General features: G+C 45.0%; 1 protein-coding gene across 2 annotated transcripts in view; it reads right to left on the bottom strand.

Moving 5' to 3' along the window:
- Positions 1-3,402: 3,402 nt before the first annotated feature.
- The window catches only part of SHC3 (SHC adaptor protein 3), a 238,360-nt gene continuing 223,712 nt past the window's right edge, over positions 3,403-18,050 (bottom strand). The window contains exons 1-2 of one of the 2 annotated variants that reach the window (XR_013167296.1): positions 12,814-13,006; positions 3,976-4,085 (exon numbers count right to left, since the gene is read on the bottom strand). Coding sequence is in view for 1 of the 2 variants with exons in the window: in XM_077139547.1 (XP_076995662.1) it covers positions 3,957-4,085 (129 nt within the window). In the remaining variant the exon portion in view is untranslated. Of the gene's footprint in view, positions 4,086-12,813; positions 13,007-18,050 lie in introns of those variants that run through there. The other variant, XM_077139547.1, reaches the window with a different exon arrangement.

The raw sequence follows: 18,050 nt of genomic DNA, 5'->3' as shown, positions 1-18,050 counted from the left end.
CAGGGGCCCTGTAACCAGAGCCCTCTGCCCCAACACTGGCCAGGAGATCAGTGTGTGACCGACTTACACACGCATGGTGACAGAGTCACAGAAAAGAAGGGCCAGGACTTAGTTGTTTTTTTTTTTTTTTGATTGGGCAAGCACCGATAATTGAACCCAGGTCTCTGGCATGCCAGGCAAGAACTCTGCCTGCTGAGCCACTGCGGCCGATCCACCAGGACTTAGTTGTAAAGCATTACTTTTATAAAGAGCCCAGCCAAGCTTCTGATGCTAGCTGAAAGCATGGGCCAGGGCCCACGTCTTTAGAAGGACCCCAGGATGGGGCAGAGTCAGGGGACAGAGACTGATGGTGGCTCTATGAACCTGGCCCTTTGGGGATTGTACGGGGAGGCATGCAGAAGTGCTGCTCAGGCCTTCTGTCATCCCCTTGAGTCGGTCCTTCTCCCTAAACCAGCCCTTCACCTTTTCACCTCAGCTCACCACTTCTACCTTGGTTTGAAATTTGCCAAGATGTCCCTTGAAGGTTTCTCCATGGAGCTCACATGGGCCTTTGTCCATCTACCCCCAACAGCTAAGAAAGCCTTAAGAAAAATAGCTGTTTATGAATGACTGTTCAAAAAGCTTAGCCTGCACCCAGTCAGCTAGCCCCTTCAAGTACAAAAAGCCAAAAAAAGGGGGGGAGTGGGGCGGCCAGGATAATTAAGCATTTGGTTGGTTTAAAGATTGAGAGTAGTTTATATATGCAGTTTTATCAGAGCTACTCAGCGGTAGCCTTAAAAGTCAGGGAATCAGGGCTCATGTGAAACAGTGAGGAGCAACCCAACTGGAGGCCCAAGGAGCTTGTTAGCAGGACCAAGAAACAATTTTAAGTGCAAAGGTGGTGGGTGTGGGAAGACAGGGGTCTCCAGGGCAAGAACTGGGAGGGACACCATGGGGGGTGGCTGGCTGCCACCACTTGCACTTCCTGCAGACGTGAAGGGTGGGTGCATGATGGGATGGACCCCCGGGGGCAGACCCTGCTGGCTTTGAGTGGCCCAGCACACACATGGCCAAGTGCAGTGGTGCCTGGTGAGTCGGACCCCTGGACATCATGGGTCCAGGAGCTGCTCTGCCTGAGCAGTTCAGCAACCCTGTTCCCACCCTGGCAGACACGGAGTCCCAAATAACCACAGGGAAAAGGCACCTAGGCAGGGCAGGGAGGAGGTCTCATGGTGCCTGTCTCCAAATCTTGAGCTCCAAGCACTGGGGGGCCCACAGCAGGAGTGCAGGAAATGCTGAGTGAGTGGAAGAGCTCTGCAGTGAGCTCACCTGGCAGCCTTTTGCAAGTTATGGCACCAATCTGAGCCTCAGTTTCCCCTCTATGAAGATCACAGGGCAACCCTATCATGCGGATGTTTGGAAGGAGAGATGAGATAACTTGCGTGAGCTCTAACATGCCTTGCAAATGGGAGAGATGGAAGATTAGAAAATCACTGCCATCTGCTACATTTCAAATCGGCTTTCCTGGCTAAAAAGGAGTCTCAATTTTTCACTGTCACACTTCCATTGAAAGTAATCCTATGATCTGAGTTTAAAAATACAAAGTTTGAAGTAATATTGGAAAGAAAAATCTTGACCCCCCCATACTTAAAATTTTCTAAATTGATTCTCATGCAAAAAATTTTATTTATATTGCTTATCACCATCGAGATAAACAGACTTTGGAGCAGATTTACTAAAACTGCAGATTACCAGTTCTTTAGTCCTCTAAGAGAAAAAAGAAAGCAGATGGAATTTTAAGGTGTTCAGGGTTCTTAACTTTTGTTTCTTAGCCTGATATTCCCTCCTACATACTAGTGTCTTTGGTGGTGCAAAGTGGAGAGTGCACAAATGTCCAAAGAAAAGTCCTTCTATACATGTTTATAAAAGACCCACGCAGGAGGTACATACGTCCCTCTGAAAGTAAGGCCTCCCTAGAAGTTTGAGAATGTTTGGCCTTCCAGGAGACCAGAGGCAGGCTTTAAAAAGACTCCAAGGTCTCTGTGGTCATGCCAGCAATAGCTGCTGCCCACAGTCCCTATGTAGCTGCTACTGCTTCTGGATAACTTGGAGCAGAGAACTGAGACCAGAACCAACCCAGGAAGGGCATGGAGATCTAGGTTAATGCAGGACTCCCGCAGGGCTCTAGGGCACTGCAGAACATTCTGGAGGACTCCACTGTCCTCTTAGAGTCCCTGGACCCTCAAAGGTCAAGAACCCCAAAGGAGCCTTGGATCAGCACCCAATCCAACCCCAATGATGCTGACCATGTTTTCTCTCTGCCACCCATATTCCCCTAAAGCAGACATGGGGTTGTGACACTCAGTATTAGAACTTTGCAGAATTGTTACCAGATCCTTTCATATTTCACCCTAACTCCTCACTCTTAAAGCATCAAATTATTACTATCCAGCTTGACACATGTGGAGAGCCTCTTTCTGTTCCACAGATCAAGAGGGATGCCAGAGGCTACAAGATTTCACAGGGAAGAGAGCAAACACTTAGCACAGCCAAGTGGGTGCCAAGGAAAGCATGAATTTATCTGTCTTCTAAAAGATGACATATTTTTAATCATGTGGTCATCTCAGCCTAGGTTTTTTAAAAAAAAATTATAAACACTGTCAACTTTCCTAATGCCATGTGACCAGGCAGAAAACCACATTGTCTTCTCTCAAAGGGATTCAAAACAAAACACAGCACAAGGGTACACATCCTTTTTATGGAGTGATTGGTAAACTCTGTTATAGAGAAGACAAGACATTTCACCCACCAATTATTCTGGAAGCATAACCTCACATTGATTCCAAAAACTTCTGAATCTGACACCACGCTTCAGGCAAATGATGACCCAGGCATACTGGCTAATGCATGTATCTGCAGGAATGAACTGAGAAAAGATTCTTCTCTCTGTCATCAACATAGCTCTTATACATGCCTTTTTCCCCTGTTGAATATAAGGGGAAAAGAAAACAATTTTATTAGCAGCTACCACAAGCAGCTTAAAAGTAACCCATTGGCAAGGAGACATAAACCAAGAGTTTGTTCCAACTACCTCTCCATTATACACTAAGAACAATCAAGGTCTTGCCAACCAAGACCTTCTTTAGTGAAGCTTATTTTGAGTGCCAAATTTAGAAGTAAAACGAGTCCCCCTCAAGGACCCCAAGACAACAGGGCCAGATACATGGTCCTTGGCAGGAGGCATGAAGCGATGCCTGGTATTTAGTGGAACGGCAGGGAGTTATCCAGGGTTAAAACTCACTGCACACAATGTGCAATGTACATAGGGGGCGTGGTGAAGGAGCGGCAGCAATATCTTCAAGATCAGAACTCCCAATCAGAATGCACAGCAATGCTTTCAGAATTGGAGGTTCAAAGGGCTTTAACTGCAGAGCCAGACTTCTTTGGGGAAGCATTTTGACTTATCCTACTTCAATTCCATATTAATTATCAAACTCACTAATTGCCATCTATTCTGCTTGTTTTGTGCTTATTAAGTTAACCTCCAAATTCACAGACTCCTAATGGGATTTCCCAATGGAATGGGTCAACATACTTAAATTGCTGCCTGGACAAACACAAGTCAAACTTTTTTTGTTTGTTTTTCATTAAAAACATACAGCACAGAACATTAGTCGTATATCTTTCTTAGTCTTAAAAAATATAAATATAGAGGGTTCATTTGTACAGGATGTATAGCTATGTACACCTTTACTATGCATTTGAGAAATTGGACCAAGTTTATTAAACTTGAACTGTAAGGAAGCCTTCCGTTTGGGGTTTGTGAATCAGACCCTGAGCCTACGGGCGGCTGCCCCAGCTTCCGTGGCCCCAATCCCATCTACGGGGAAGAAAGCATGTGGGTTCCTGATGGAGGGGCCCAGAGTCGGGGATGCCCAGCTCAGAGCAGGCAGGGTGAGGCCGTGCCCAGCAGTGGGTCACTCTTTCCTTTCCACCGGCTGCTGGAGGCAGAGTTCACTCCCGGCGGAGACGATGGGCAGGGTATTCTCCAGGTGGTGGTTGATGAGGTGGCTTATGCTGTCAAAGACCCTGTCTTTCGTGCGGATCTGTGGAGGAAGCAATGGGAGGTTGAACACTTTCCATGGGCAAATTAAAGAGAATGCACCAAGCTTGCCTGGAAGGACCAGGGGGAGGGGAGCTGCCCAGGGACCCACTCTTTCAGAGAGAGGGTCCACCATGATTCCCGGTGACTGCAAATGGACAGGCAACCCAGCCAATCCATCTGTCTACCCCTCTGGTGCTGAGCCCCGGGGCATCAGAGGCTGCTGTTCCTTCCATCCTGCCCATCCCAGGAAAGGGGCTTGGAGACATGGCCTTTCCATACTTCAGCGATGGAGTTCAAGGATCAGACACTGTGGACCTTGGTAAGTTTCCTGTCACACATCTCTCCCGCCTGCCCCCTTTTGCTACTCTCCTTCCCCCCAGACCTCTGCCCAGCAGGGCTGTACCACACAGCAGAGTCCTGTTCTCCTGGGGCTCCTTAGAATTCCTTACCTGGGAATATCCCCCAAGTGACTTGAGCAGGACACTTCCTTGCAAATCAGGGGCACCAGGAGTTCAGCTTAAAGCTAGTAGGGTCAGACTGGCATCTTGCCATTGATTCTTTATTTGTACTTCTTAATGATGAATGTCCATTTCAGTTGTGGGTCAGCAAAGAAGGATGGATGAAGATGTATGAGGGGAGTGGCTGGATGGCAGTCCTCCACCTGGGTGCATATCCAAATCACCTTGATAATCCAATTACATCAGCATCTCCAAGGGTGGGAGACCTGGGCATCAGTACATCATAAGCTCCCTAGGTGGTCCCTGCATGCCGCCAAAGCTGAGAACAGTAACTAGCTTCTTTAGGGTATATAGGCTGACAAAGATCCATGGTGGTCAAAATACACACATGCACATATAAGCAAAGCCATGCAGAAAACATAAGTCATATGGTTTTCTTGCCAAAAGAAATAGAAATGTCAGTTCAATTCATTCCCATAAACACGTCCTGAAACTCCACAAACCAGGTGCTGGCTGGATGCTGAAGAGACATTTATGGAGGAGAACTTGCAGCCCAGCCATAGCTACCCATCTTGCCACCAGAAATGCCCAGAGGTCAACTAAAACCATCCAGTAACCTGGGTCCTAAGATGAACCTCTCCAGATATCTGACGAAATTCTGCACATGGAATTTTAACCCCAGAAACTGCCTGAGACTCTGCATGGAAAAGGAGACTTTAAAATGTAGACAAAAGGCTTTTGCACTAGTCAGGCTTCAGAAGAAAGTCTAAGTGCTCACATTGAGAATGTGCAGTGGGGAAGGTTGGGGCTTTTAGGGTTTGGGGGTGGAGGAGGGAACTAATGGGGTGAGAAGAGAAGGCAACATCCTCCTCTATTTAAATGATAGATCTTCTGGAATTGTTTATGAAAGATATATTTTTTTAATTTGATTTTTGTAAACTATTATTGCTAAAGGTGTGTTACCTTCTTACATAGGGTAAGAAGGCAACTTAACTAAAATATCCCTCTTCCCTGGGCACACAATCATCTCCAAGGCATGGGGAGCAGACCTCACCTCCATCACGGAAACTAACATAACACCAGGACAAGGAGACAACAAGGAGGCCTTAAGTCTCCAGCCCTGTTCCCCTCTATGCCATGTGCTTCCCTCTTTTATGTTCCTTATCCTGGGTTCCTTGAATATTTGTCCCACTGTTTTTTTCCCTTCATTGTATTGTATTTTGTCTGTAAGCCTCCTCAAATCGTTTCTGAAGCTGGAGAGACATGTAGAGACTCCCCATCTATTAATTGAAACAGTCAAGACCTGGGAGGTGGGAAGGCAGGATGCAGGCTACCAAACAGGGACCAGGGGGAAGGGGGCATTCTGATTTCTAGGCAGGCTTCCTCATCTGCGACTTTCATGACTCACAGGATGGTTGACCAGGGCAGGAAAGCCTTCCTCTCTGGGAAGGACACCTATTCCAGATGCAAAGCTGAGACAGAGTGGTAGACAGCTTCCAGGATGCCAGGATCCAGGGGGACACCAAAGTGTTAAAGGCAGGTCAAGGAGATGGAGACATTCGCCATAGCAGAAACCCCCTGAAGTGGCTGGAAGAAAGCAGTACTTGATGTGAGGATGGAGGTCACACCTCCAAGCAAAGTCACTGACATGCCTTCTCAGGAGGGAAGTGCAGGGTGGGTTGACCTCCATACTGAGGTTCTAGGGAGGGCCAAGGACACAAGAGAGATTGTCAATGTCCCTGAGCTCCTCCTTGCCCACCCTTCCCTCACTGATTCTCAACATGTTCTTCATCAGTGTTGATGGAGTCAGGCATTGATATTTGCTTAGAGGAATTTTCTGCGATGAACCCACCCAGAGTTGAGCTGTAATCTTGGTTCTCTGCCTTAATGGTCACCAAAGGGCCCCAGTGGTTGAAGAAAGAGGTGGACTCAAGATCTCTTCCAGTATCCAGGACATTATGGAGACATCTCAAGGTTTGGGGTGATATAATGGAGATGTAATCAAGGGAACCAGAAGAGGCCTGAGTTACAGGCTTGATTTTCCTTGACTTCAAACAAATCACTTCAGTACTGTGAGCTTCAATTTTCTTACAGGAAAAAAGAGAATCTGGACCAGTTTGGAGTGCTAACATTCTAGCAGTATTAGGTTTATTAAAAATTTTTTCTTACTCTATGGAAAATATGTTATTAGTAGTTACTATCAACTATCATAACTTTGATAGTTAAATTCATGTGTCTTTGAATTTTACCTATCCAGGTTATGGTGTCCAGTTGTTTGATCAAGCAAGAAGTGACCTAAGTATTACTGTAGGGTATTTAGTAGATGGATTTAGATCATCAGTTGTTGATTGCACCTATGGTTGAGCTCATCTACAATCAGCAAAGGAGACTGTCCCCAGCAGTGACAGGAGTCTCCTCCAATCAGTGCATAGACTAATTTCACATGCCAACTTGGCTAGCTTATGGTGCTCAGTTGTTCGGTGAAGCAAATTTGGGCCTGATTGTTACTGGAGGGGATTTAGTAGATGGATTTAGATCATTAGTCATTGATTGCAACTACTGCCAGTTGCATCTACAATTACGAAAGATATTACCCTCAGCAATGAGGGAAGTCTAGTCACCCAATCGGTTGGAGGTCTTACATCAAGAACTGAGGATTTTGGAAGTTGAAAAGAAGAATTTCTGCCTCTTATTCAGCCATCCAGCTTCTGGGTGAATTCAACTTCACCTTCATTAGAGTTTCCAGTTTCAGACCTACAGGATTTGGACATGCCAGATTTCACAATCACTTTTTCTTAAGTTTCCAGCTTGTAGCCTGCCCACAGAATTTGGACTTGCCAATCCCCATGGTTACATGAGCCAAATCCTATAATAAATCTCATAAAATATATATACCCTGTCTGTTCTGTTTCTCTGTAGAACCTAGCTAATGCAACAACCAGTTCCATCTCTAAAAAAGTAAGTAAATGAGGAGCTGGATAGAGTGGTAGTCTCTCCAATGTAACACTTATCCCAGAAAAATAATTCAGGAGCCTACCTCTTCCCAAACCCTCAGGTCTCAGGAGCCAAGTTCACACTCTGCCCGCTGGAATAGGATTCCCGGGCATAAGCACAGGCTACTTGGGAGGTGCACTGCCTCTACCAAACCTGCAACATGCCATTTGATAAGTCCCTGCTTAAGAAATCACAAAGTCCTAGTTCGGTTTCTAAAGGGGAAGGGCTGGGACAGCCTAGCACAAAATGGTCCCCATAAGACCCTGCCCCGGGCAGCATCCCTCAGCTCCTAAGGGCAATGCCAGGTCTGTTTACAGAGGAAGGGAACCAGACCTCAGGACACTGACCTCGTGAGGACATGGAAGTCCCCACAAAATTCTAACCTGGTACCTTTCTCAAGATCCAACAACCCAGAGCGAATCTGACCAGGAGAAGAAAGGGAAAGAGTGAAGAGAGTGGTCAAGCTCCCTACATCCAGGAGAGGTTGCTGCATTCCACCACACCGGAGTGAACAAGGTGTTCTTTCATCGCTCTCTTGTGGCAAAAAGGAGCATAGCAGCCGCCGTTCCGAGAAGAGACCTGGGACATTGGAAATTTTAGAGCTGCAAGATTCTTTCAGCATCGTGTCTTAAGACATTTGCTTCCTAGCCATGGAATGACTCTCAATCAAATCCTACGTGGATGCCCAAAACAGCCAACACAAGGACAAGAACCTACATGGGCCCTGCTCTACTTGGAGGGACCTGCAAGGAGCACAACCAGATGGGAGCCAGCCTTCTTGCCCCCCAAATCTCCATTCCACAGGTAAGGCAATGGTGCCACATAACCTGCCCAAGGTCAGAAGATGAGCAACTTGCACCAAATTTCCATATGCCTTTTGAATATGTGTATTCATTAAGCACACTGAGCCACGCCTGTACCTTATTCCACTCATCAAAGAACTCTCTCCCCACCTGACAGGTTGGCAAGACTAGTCTTGCCAGATTCGGTCCTTTCTAGGGTCCAGTGGAAGACCCTGCACAGCCCAGGGCATTGCTGGAGCACCTGACCTCCCTCCAAGGGCACAGAGCCTTGAAGGAGAAGCTGTGAAGACTGTCCTGCAGGATGGAGGTGGGAAGGGGCATTCACTCCTGCCCCTCCTGGTTTCAGCTCACCTGACTGCACAGCCAGGGAAGCACCACCCTGAGCAGTGCCTTCTTCGCCAGCCGAGTTGTATGGCTTGAGGGATTTTTCAGGCACGCGAGTGACTGTTTTGGTTTGCTAAAGCTGGCGAAATGCAATAGACCAGAAATGGACTGGCTTTTAACGATGGGGATTTATTCACTTAAAGTTTACAGTTTTAAGGCCATGAAAATGTCCAAATCGAGGCCTCAATAGGACGATACTTTCTTCCTGAAGAAAGGCTGCTGGCGATCGGGACTCCTTGTCGCACGGGAAGGCACATAATGGTGTCTGCTGGTCCTTTTCTTGGGGCTTCGTTGCTGTCAGCTCTGGTTGCTCCCTGCGTGGCTTTCTCTCTGAACTGCCATGCTTTTCTCTATTTTAGCTTCTTTCTTGGGCTTTTAACATTTTTTATCCTCTTGAAGGACTCAAGTAAGAGGATAAAGACCCCCCACCCCTGAATGAGGTGAGTCCCATCTCAACTTAAGATCCTACTCACCGAAACATGCTACTCACAGTCATCCACACCCACAGGAATGGATTAAATTTAAGAACTTGATCTTTTCTAGGGTACACACAGCTTCACACAACCACAGTGACAGACTTCAGTGAGCCAGCCGCTCTTTGGCCTTGTCTATTTTAGGAGGAAGAACAGTATAAGCGAATGATGCAGCCTGTAACGGAGAGGCACCACTTCAAGGGTCTCCAGCCACCCTGACAACCCCAGTGGCTGTCTGCCTGCGGGGGGCAGTCACTTATAATAATCAAAAAATATATGTATTTGAGAAAGTCTAAAAGTAGAAGCAAATCAAAAGCAAAGACAAAAGCAGTTGAGATAAGCTCAGTGGGAAGGAAGCCAAACACAAGGCATCCAGAAAGGTTGGTTTTATTTGGGACCAAGGACACCTGAGAAAGAATTTACGAGTGGTGGGAAATTAAAATAACTAACAAATATAATGTTTACTCCGATTGTTTTTTCAGGTCAACTAATGAGGCCATAACAATTTCACTGCATTTATACTTTGCCACAATTTCCAGAAGATTGTCTTGGTTTGGGGGAGGTGGAAATCCTTCCTGTTTTGTTTTTTTTTTTTTTTCTTTCTTCCTTTTACCATCTATTCTTATTCACCTGTCAGAAATTTGGTAGAAATTAATCTTTCAAACTTTATTCATGCAAACTTCTAGATTATACACTTCTGTGTTTTGATGGCCCTGGCGAAAAGAACAGAATTAAAAGATGGCACTGTGTGTTAGTTTGCAAGCTAACACAGTGCATGCAAATATACCAGAACTGGAGTGGCTTTTAAAAAGGGAAATTTAGAGTTACAAGTTCGCAGTTCTAAGAAAGTGAAAGTATCCAAATTAAGACACCAACGAGAGGTTATCTTCACTCAAGAAAGGTTGATGGGTCAGGAGCACCTCTGTCAGCTGGGAAGCCATATAGCTGGCATCTGCTGGCTCGCTGTTCCTGGGTTCCATTGCTTTCAGCCTCTGACCCTGTGAGGGTTTCTCACTTGACTTCTCCGGGGCTGGCTTTCATCTCTTGGCTTCCCTTGGTTCTCTCCAGGTTCTGGCTTGCTTAACATCTCATGGTGATATCTGCTGGGCTCCAAACATTTCCAGACATCCACGTGTTTGCTCCCCATGTGTCCACATCTGTGTCAGCTCTGCTGTGAAGTTTTGTCAGCTCTGAGGCTTCTGTCATTTCTTTATGCTCTGTCTGCTCTGAGCTCTTTCCAGACTGTTTCCTTTTTTAAAGGACTTCGGTAAACTAATTGTTCTAGTTTGCTCTCTGCCAGAATGCAATATACCGGAAACAGAATTACTTTTAAAAAAGGGAATTTAATAAGTTGTTAGTTTACAGCTCTAAGGCTGAGAAAATGTCCCAATTAAAACAGATTTATAGAAATGTCCAATTTAAGGTATCCGGGGAAAGATACCTTGGTTCAAGAAGGCTGACGACATTCAACGTTTTTCTCTCAGCTGGAAGAGCACATAGCGAACATGGCGGCATCTGCTGGCTTTCTCGTGGCTCTGCCAAAAAAGGACGAGCTCCAAAATGTTTCCTCTTTGAAAGGATTCCAGTAAGCAACTCCACCTTCAATGGGTGGAGACACACCTCCATGGAAATCATCTAATCAAAAGTTACCACCCACAATTGGGTGGGTCACATCTTCATGGAAACAATCAAAATGCTCCCACCCAGCAGTATTGAATGAGTATTAAAGGGCATGGCTTTTCTGGGGTCCACCACAGATTCAGACCAGCACACTAACCAAGACCCACTTGGAATGGGTGGAGTCACTCTCCTCTAATCAAAAGATCACACCCACAATTGGTGTGTCACATCTCGGCAGGGATAATCTATTCAGAAGTTTCCAACCTAGGAATATAGGATTAACAGAAACAACTGCCTCCAAAGACTGAATCATGATTAAAACATGGCTTTTCTAGGTTATATAATGTTTTCAAACCAGCACATTCCACCCACTGAAGCCCCCAAAAGACATGTGTTTTCCATATATAAAATACATTCATTCTATCGCAATATCACAAATACTTTTCAGTACAATACAAATACAATACAAAGTTAAAACCAGTACAAAATCTCATCAAAGTCTGTTATGGTTTGGTCTATTCTAATACAAAAGTTCTCCTCTGGCTCTGGATCTGTAAAACTCAGAACAAGTTATCTGCTTCCAATATACAAAGGAGGGACAGTCATAGGACGCATGTTTCCACTTCCACAGGGAGAAACTGGAAGGAACTCAGGGGTCCCTGGACCCCTACAGTTCCTAAAACCTGCAGGGCAAACTCCATTGGATTTCAAAGTCTGTGTGTCATTCATCCTTGGGGCTTTAGAAAGCGGCAGTTCCACCCTTTCCAAGGGCGTATACAGCAGCCTTGTTCTCTCTCCAAATGCTGGGGTGAGTTGTTACACTGGGGCTCGTTGAGAGTACCATTTTTTCTCGGCTCCAGCCTCTCCACTGGGGCCATAACTCAGCTCTTTGCCATCTCTAGGGCACACGCTCAACCCCTCCAGAACAATGAGGTGGCAGCCAGGCTCCCCCTAACCCTCCATTTATATGCTCCACCCTCTCTGAGGCCTGAGGTGGCACATCCCTTCCTGAGCACTGAGGTGGAAGACCCACCCTCTACTTCCAAGGCAAACTCATCCTTTCCTTATAGGTGGTGGGTCTGCTCCTGGCCAGCATTTCATGGCTCCAAACCTTACCTTCCATCGTTCTGCCTCTGAAGACATCTTTTGTTCACTGTGTCCCTTTTCTGTCCCTTTTAGTCCAGACTGGCAGTATTTATACAGATCCCACAATACTCTTGTTGGTTTTCTGTACAATGTGTTGGGATCATCCTCCTCAGACAAAAGGACTTTCCACAAATCCTTCTGGATAACTCAAGCTCCAGTCATCACTTGTCCTGTAATGGCTGACTACTTCCATACTTGGACAAATCCTCACCTAGGCCCTATTCACTGATGTCTCAATTTTTGGAAGCCTAGAATTTTCCAGAACACTAGTTTCTGTTTTCTTTGTACCTAAGAGTTCAATTCTCAACTTATCTCTTTCCTCTCACATGCTACCGTAAGGTTCAAGGAGAAACCAAGCTGCATTTTCCACATTCACTTTGAAAATTTTCTCAGCTAAGTATCTAGGGTCATTGCCTTTAAATTCTAACTTCCATCCAACAGCAGTACTTGATTTGACCAAATTATCTGCTATTTTAAAACAGGGATCACTTTCTTCCAGTTTGCAATGACATATTCCTCATTTCTGCCTAAAGCCTTGTCAGAGATATCCTTAGAGTCCACATTTCTACAAACAGTCCCTTCAAAGCACACTAGGCCTTCTCTAACAACCTCCTCACAACCCTTCCAGAATCTTCCCCTTAGTCATTGAAAAAGCCATTCCAACATGTTTGGCATTTGCAAAACATAGCAGCACCCCACTTCTCTGATACCAAATCTGTGTTAGCTTGCTAACTGCGGAATGTGATATACCAGAACTGGAATGGCTTTTAAAAGGGGGAATTTAATATGTTACAAGTTTGCAGTTCGAAGGAAGTGAAAGTGTCCAAATTAGGTCACTAACAGGAGGTTACCTTCACTCAAGAACAATCAGTGGGTCAGGAGCGCCTCTGTCAGCTGGGAAGTCACGTGGCTGGCATCTGCTGGTCCTTTGTTCCTGGATTCCATCACTTTCAGTCCCTGTGGGTATTCCTCACTTTGCTTCTTTGGGGCTGGTTTTCAACTCTTGGTTTCCCATGGCTGTCTCCAGGTTCTAGCTTGCTTACCGTCTCATGGCAACATCTTCTGGGTTCCAAGAATCTCCAAACATCCGTGTCTCTGTTCTCCACATGCCTGCATCTGTGTCAGCTGTGCTGTGTGGCTTCTGTTGGCTTTGAGGCATCTGTCATTTCTGTACGCTCTGTCTGCTCTGAGTTCTCTCCAAAATGTTTCCTCTTTTAAAGAACTTCAGTAAACTAATTAAGTCCCACCCAGAATGGGTGGAGTCACATCTCCATCTAATCAAAAGATCACACCCACAATTGAGTTTATCACATCTCGGTGGAGAAAATCTAATCAAAAGTTTCCAACCAGCAGTATTCAATTAGGATTAACAGAAATGGCTGCCTCCACAAGATTGGATCAAGTGTAAAACATGGCTTTTCTGGCGTATATAATATTTTCAAACCAGCACACACTGCATGGGGGAAATAACATGGGCCAAGAAATCATGAGTCTTGGGTTCGAATCCACTCTCCACTGTTAATTTGCTGAGTGACCTTGAGAAGTCACATACCACATCTGTCTTCAATTGTAAAAGGATGTGCTGGACTACTGCAGTGATTCTCAAGCTTGAGAGAGCATCAGAATCCCCTGGTAAACTCTGGCTCCACTCCCAGGGTTTCTGACTGCAGTGTGGAGTAGGCCAAAAATCTGCATTTCTAACACATCCAAATACAGCTGATGCTGCTGGTTGAGAATAACTGGACTAGAGTGGCAGAGCTTAAAGCTCTGCTGGTCTAATTCGTACTGTTACCTGGAAGTTTCCCTGTTCATTCGGCTCCCCCATTACCTAAACAGAAACCCAGGTCCCTCTCTAGGAATGCCTTGCTGATCTATAGAATTAGCTGGGCTGTCTCAAGCCTGTTATCCCAGTGGCCATCTCACTCCTTGCCCACGCAGTGCCCAAGCCATGTCCTGTGCCCAGAGCAGGTGTCTCAGGCAGTGGCTGCCTTTGGATGAGGATTATCGAGTCTGGCCCACGAGCCCAGGACCAGCCCAGGTCAGCAAAGAGGAGGCAGCTCTGAGCTTCAGTTTACCTGGGTTCCTATCCCAGCCCTGTCACTTGCTGATGGTGCCCTTGGGGCAAGTCTTCTTATCTCTCCGAGCTTCCATTTCCCACCTGAAAAATGACTCTCACATCAGTTCTACTTCCTAGGATGCTTGTGATGAGTAAATGATCAGTGCATGTGACACTGCCCCTAGAAAGTATTCAGGCAACCTTTACCATCTGCATTGTTCTTACCAGGCCGCATAGTTTAAACTCACCCCAGAAGCAATGGGCATTACTTAAAGATCCATTGCGTGGCATCTGTCATTGTAGCCTGGAAGCCTAAGTCAGGGTCTCATTGGATAAACCAACATCAGCTGTGTCCAGGATGAGGACAGAAACACTGGGGTTCCCTTAGACGTCCTTTAGTTCAGATTTTCCTGGTCTCCTTTTCTTCTGGGTCTAATTTCCCTCCCCTTCCCAGCTTCCCAGCTTCCCAGGCACCAAGAAGCCCACAGACAGGTGCAAGCTTGCCCAAGGTTCAGCAAATCCTGTTTCTGACAAGAGAAAGGAAAAAAACAGAGAGCTGATGGTAGTGACCAAAAAGGAAATTCATAAGAAATAGTCACCAATCCAGGTTTCCTGCTAGAGTCATGTCAGGAAGGAGTAGACAGCAGCTCCCCCTGCAACTCTGGACACAGCTCATTGGCCCTGGCCATTTTCATATTTGTAGAGAAGAAGAGGGAAGGTTGTTATTTACAGATTACTGAAGGAGGAAGATGTGAACATTTACCTCTGTGCTTTTATTTCTTCAGGGTTGTTTAATTTCCAAATCCTTGAATCTAATTATTTCTAGAAAATAATTAGAGACGGGTGAACAGCTGGTGTTTCATGTCAGTAAAGAATTCTATTTTTACTAGGAAAACCGTCAGTGAAGGAATTTCTGACTTGAAATATTAGTCTGAGTATATACATGGTCCTAGTTCATCTTCCCCAATCCAGTAAAACAGAAGTTGAGGAATAAACTTTTAAAATAAAAGTGAAGCGGGGGGCTACCAGAGGCTACCTCAACACATTGATGGAAGCCTGTTGAGAAATGGAAGGCAGTGAGGAGGGGGCAGCCTGGAATGCGGGGAGCAGCAGAGGAGCCAGACCCACTCAACAGTGGGAGGGTGCTGGGAGCAGACCGAGTCCACAGCTCCCACCCCTCCCGCCTCCTACTCCGCCTTCTTAGAACCAAACTAGCATTGACCTTCAGGGGAGAAGTTAAACAGCACTTACCCAAAGAAATCAAGCAAGCTTCCTGGGGATAACTAAGGCTGCAGGAGGGTGATGGTGCCGTACCAGTACAGCACTCTGGGGTGGTGCCCACCCTAAAAGAACAAGCTCTGCACCCTTCTCAACCTGAAGTCTAACCTGCGGGACAGCACCCCACCGCCACCACACGCCCCACCCCATGCATACTTTCAGTCAGTCTCCTGATGCAGGAGAAAAGAACCACCTACACCTAACACAGCAGGCAAGGCCCATGCCAGGGAAGCCAACCCGTCCCCTTGTTCCTAAAGGACATAGTCGGGGAGCACTGCACATGTCCAGAAAGCCAGAGCCATGAAGTAAGAAGACCATCGTGAGCAAACAAAACCCCTGACCCAGAAGATAATTTTGGGAACAGACACAAATTTTAAAATAACTCTTACTAATATCCTAAAAAGAAAAAAAAAAAAAAGGCTACTGTATCCTGCTACGCATGACAATTAAACAGAGGGCAAGAAAAATATATTATAAATTAAATATTCAACTTGCGATGTAAAGAGATATATTTTTGTAAGATAAGGTATTGGAAGGCAGTCAATGAAAGCTCCCAGGACATGCAGCAAAATTTCAAAGAAGTGGAGACTTGAAGGAAATACAAGAGACAGAAGGTCAGTCTAGGACGGACTCAGTCAGAGTTCCAGAAAGGGAGGACAGAACCTAGAAGGCAGGAAAATTATCAAAGAAATAGTAAATGAAAATTGCTCTGACTTAAAGAAAAGCTCACATCTTCATATTGAAAGGGTTCATCAAGCTCCTGGAAAGAATTAATGAAAATAGAGCCACACTTTGATTCAGGTTGTTTTTGCAGAATATGAAGAACAAAAAGAATCTACAAATTCCTAGAGTGAAAAGGAAATATTCCCTATAAAGGACCTAGACTCAGACCACACTACATTCAACCATACTGTGAACCAGTGGTGAGTTCGAAGTTCATTTTCAGACATGTAAAGGATGAAAAGGATGATAAGGTCTATCCCCCATGAACCTTGTCTAAGAAAGACATTTGAGGAAGCAGTCCAATAAAAAATGACTAAAAACTAACAATTGGGGGTGGGGACACAAGAGTTAAGGGAAGGTTTGAACTTTCTGTTTAGTGAGGGTGTGTTTATCAGTTGTATTTCTCTTTGGAGCAAAGAAAATTGCCTAAAACTGAGAACGTTGATGATTGTACAACTAAGTGAAGATAATATGAGACACGGATCATTGACTTTGCACATTATACATGATGCTCAATCGATGGAGTTGGGTGAAGGATACATTGAAAAGTAAAATGGTGAACTGTGGTGTATACAGATGATAGAACACTGTACGGCTATTGAAAAGAATGAAGTCGTGAGACATGCAACAAGGTGAATGAAACTTGGGGAAATAATGTGGTACAAAATAAGCCAGAAACAAAGGGATGAATATTTTATGGTCTTTTTTAGAAAACACCTGTAAGAAAATTGGGACCTAGATTGTAAGCTTTTATAGCAATCACATTTAGTTCAGAGTTGTTAACGTTATTTTTAGATTTTTGAGGTGCTCTGCTATATATGTATAACCTGGTATCTCCCTGGAACTTTGGCTACCTATGACACCTAAGACTCAGAGTTGGAGTTCTGCAGCTTTGAAAGTTGGTATTGCTATATACACAGCTGTTAAAGAAACCAAGAAAAGAGCAGGCTTCAATCAGAGATAAGAACAAAATCGGGTCTGGACTAAGATAAATCAGAATACTGGGGTAATGATGACATTATCTGTATTTTAAAACTTCACTTACTGTCTTCCTGTGAGACCAAAGGAAGAGAGGCTTAGTCTGGCCAAATCTAGATTTTCTGTAGCACATAATCTAACTTAACCTGTCTGGATAGCTCATTTAAACAGCCCAAACACAGGGAGCCCAGAATGGGAAAGAGGGCTTGCAATTTTGTATAGTTTAAGGTAATACCAGATACATCCCAGAGTATGTTGGGCGGCTAAAGCATTGGCAAAATCCTTTGAGGTACGGGAGGAAAAACTATGAAACTATTAATTTTTACAACTGGGGAAAACCCTGGTATTGTCTCAAATATTACAAACTCCCAAGTTATTAGGCCAAGCCCTTGATCTTGAGGCTTGCTTTTGTGAAGCTTATCTCTGTAGCAGAGAAGTTTAGCCTACCTGTAGTGATGCCTAAGAGTAACTTCCAGAGAACCTCTTTTGTTGCTCAGATGTAGCCTCTAAATCCAACTCTGCAAGTGAAATCATTACCCTCCCCCTTACATGGGACATGAAATCCAGGGGTGGAAGTCTCCATGGTAACACAAGACATGAACCCAGGGATAAGCCTTGTCCTGGCACTATGGGATTGACAATTTCTTTCTGATTAAAAGGGGGGAAAGAAATGTAGCAAAATAAGTGAATACAAATAGAGTTGAAAAGCTATTCTGCAGGCTACTCTTATGCAAGCTTTAGCTTGATATTGCTAATTACCATAGTTTGTTAAACCCAAATGAGTCTCAAGGGCTTTATCTGAGATTCTACAAAAGTTTCATACGCTGAGTTTCCTTTCCAAAAACCTGCAACCTCCAGATGGGTTCCTAGTCCAGATAAGTCCTGAAACCCAGAGGGCCCAGCCTCTCCAGAACATCAACTAGTTCTATTGCCCTATCCCATATTATCAACACCCCTTTCCAACATAAAAATGTTAGAATGAGCATAGCCCAAATCCCCTAAAAGATTGAGAGAAAGATCAAATGACGAGGTGGAGTTATACAGAGAAGATAG

The sequence above is a fragment of the Tamandua tetradactyla genome, chromosome 2 (assembly GCF_023851605.1).
Source record: "Tamandua tetradactyla isolate mTamTet1 chromosome 2, mTamTet1.pri, whole genome shotgun sequence".
NCBI classification, from domain to species: Eukaryota; Metazoa; Chordata; class Mammalia; order Pilosa; family Myrmecophagidae; genus Tamandua; species Tamandua tetradactyla.
This window is presented reverse-complemented; position numbering and strand designations above follow the sequence as displayed.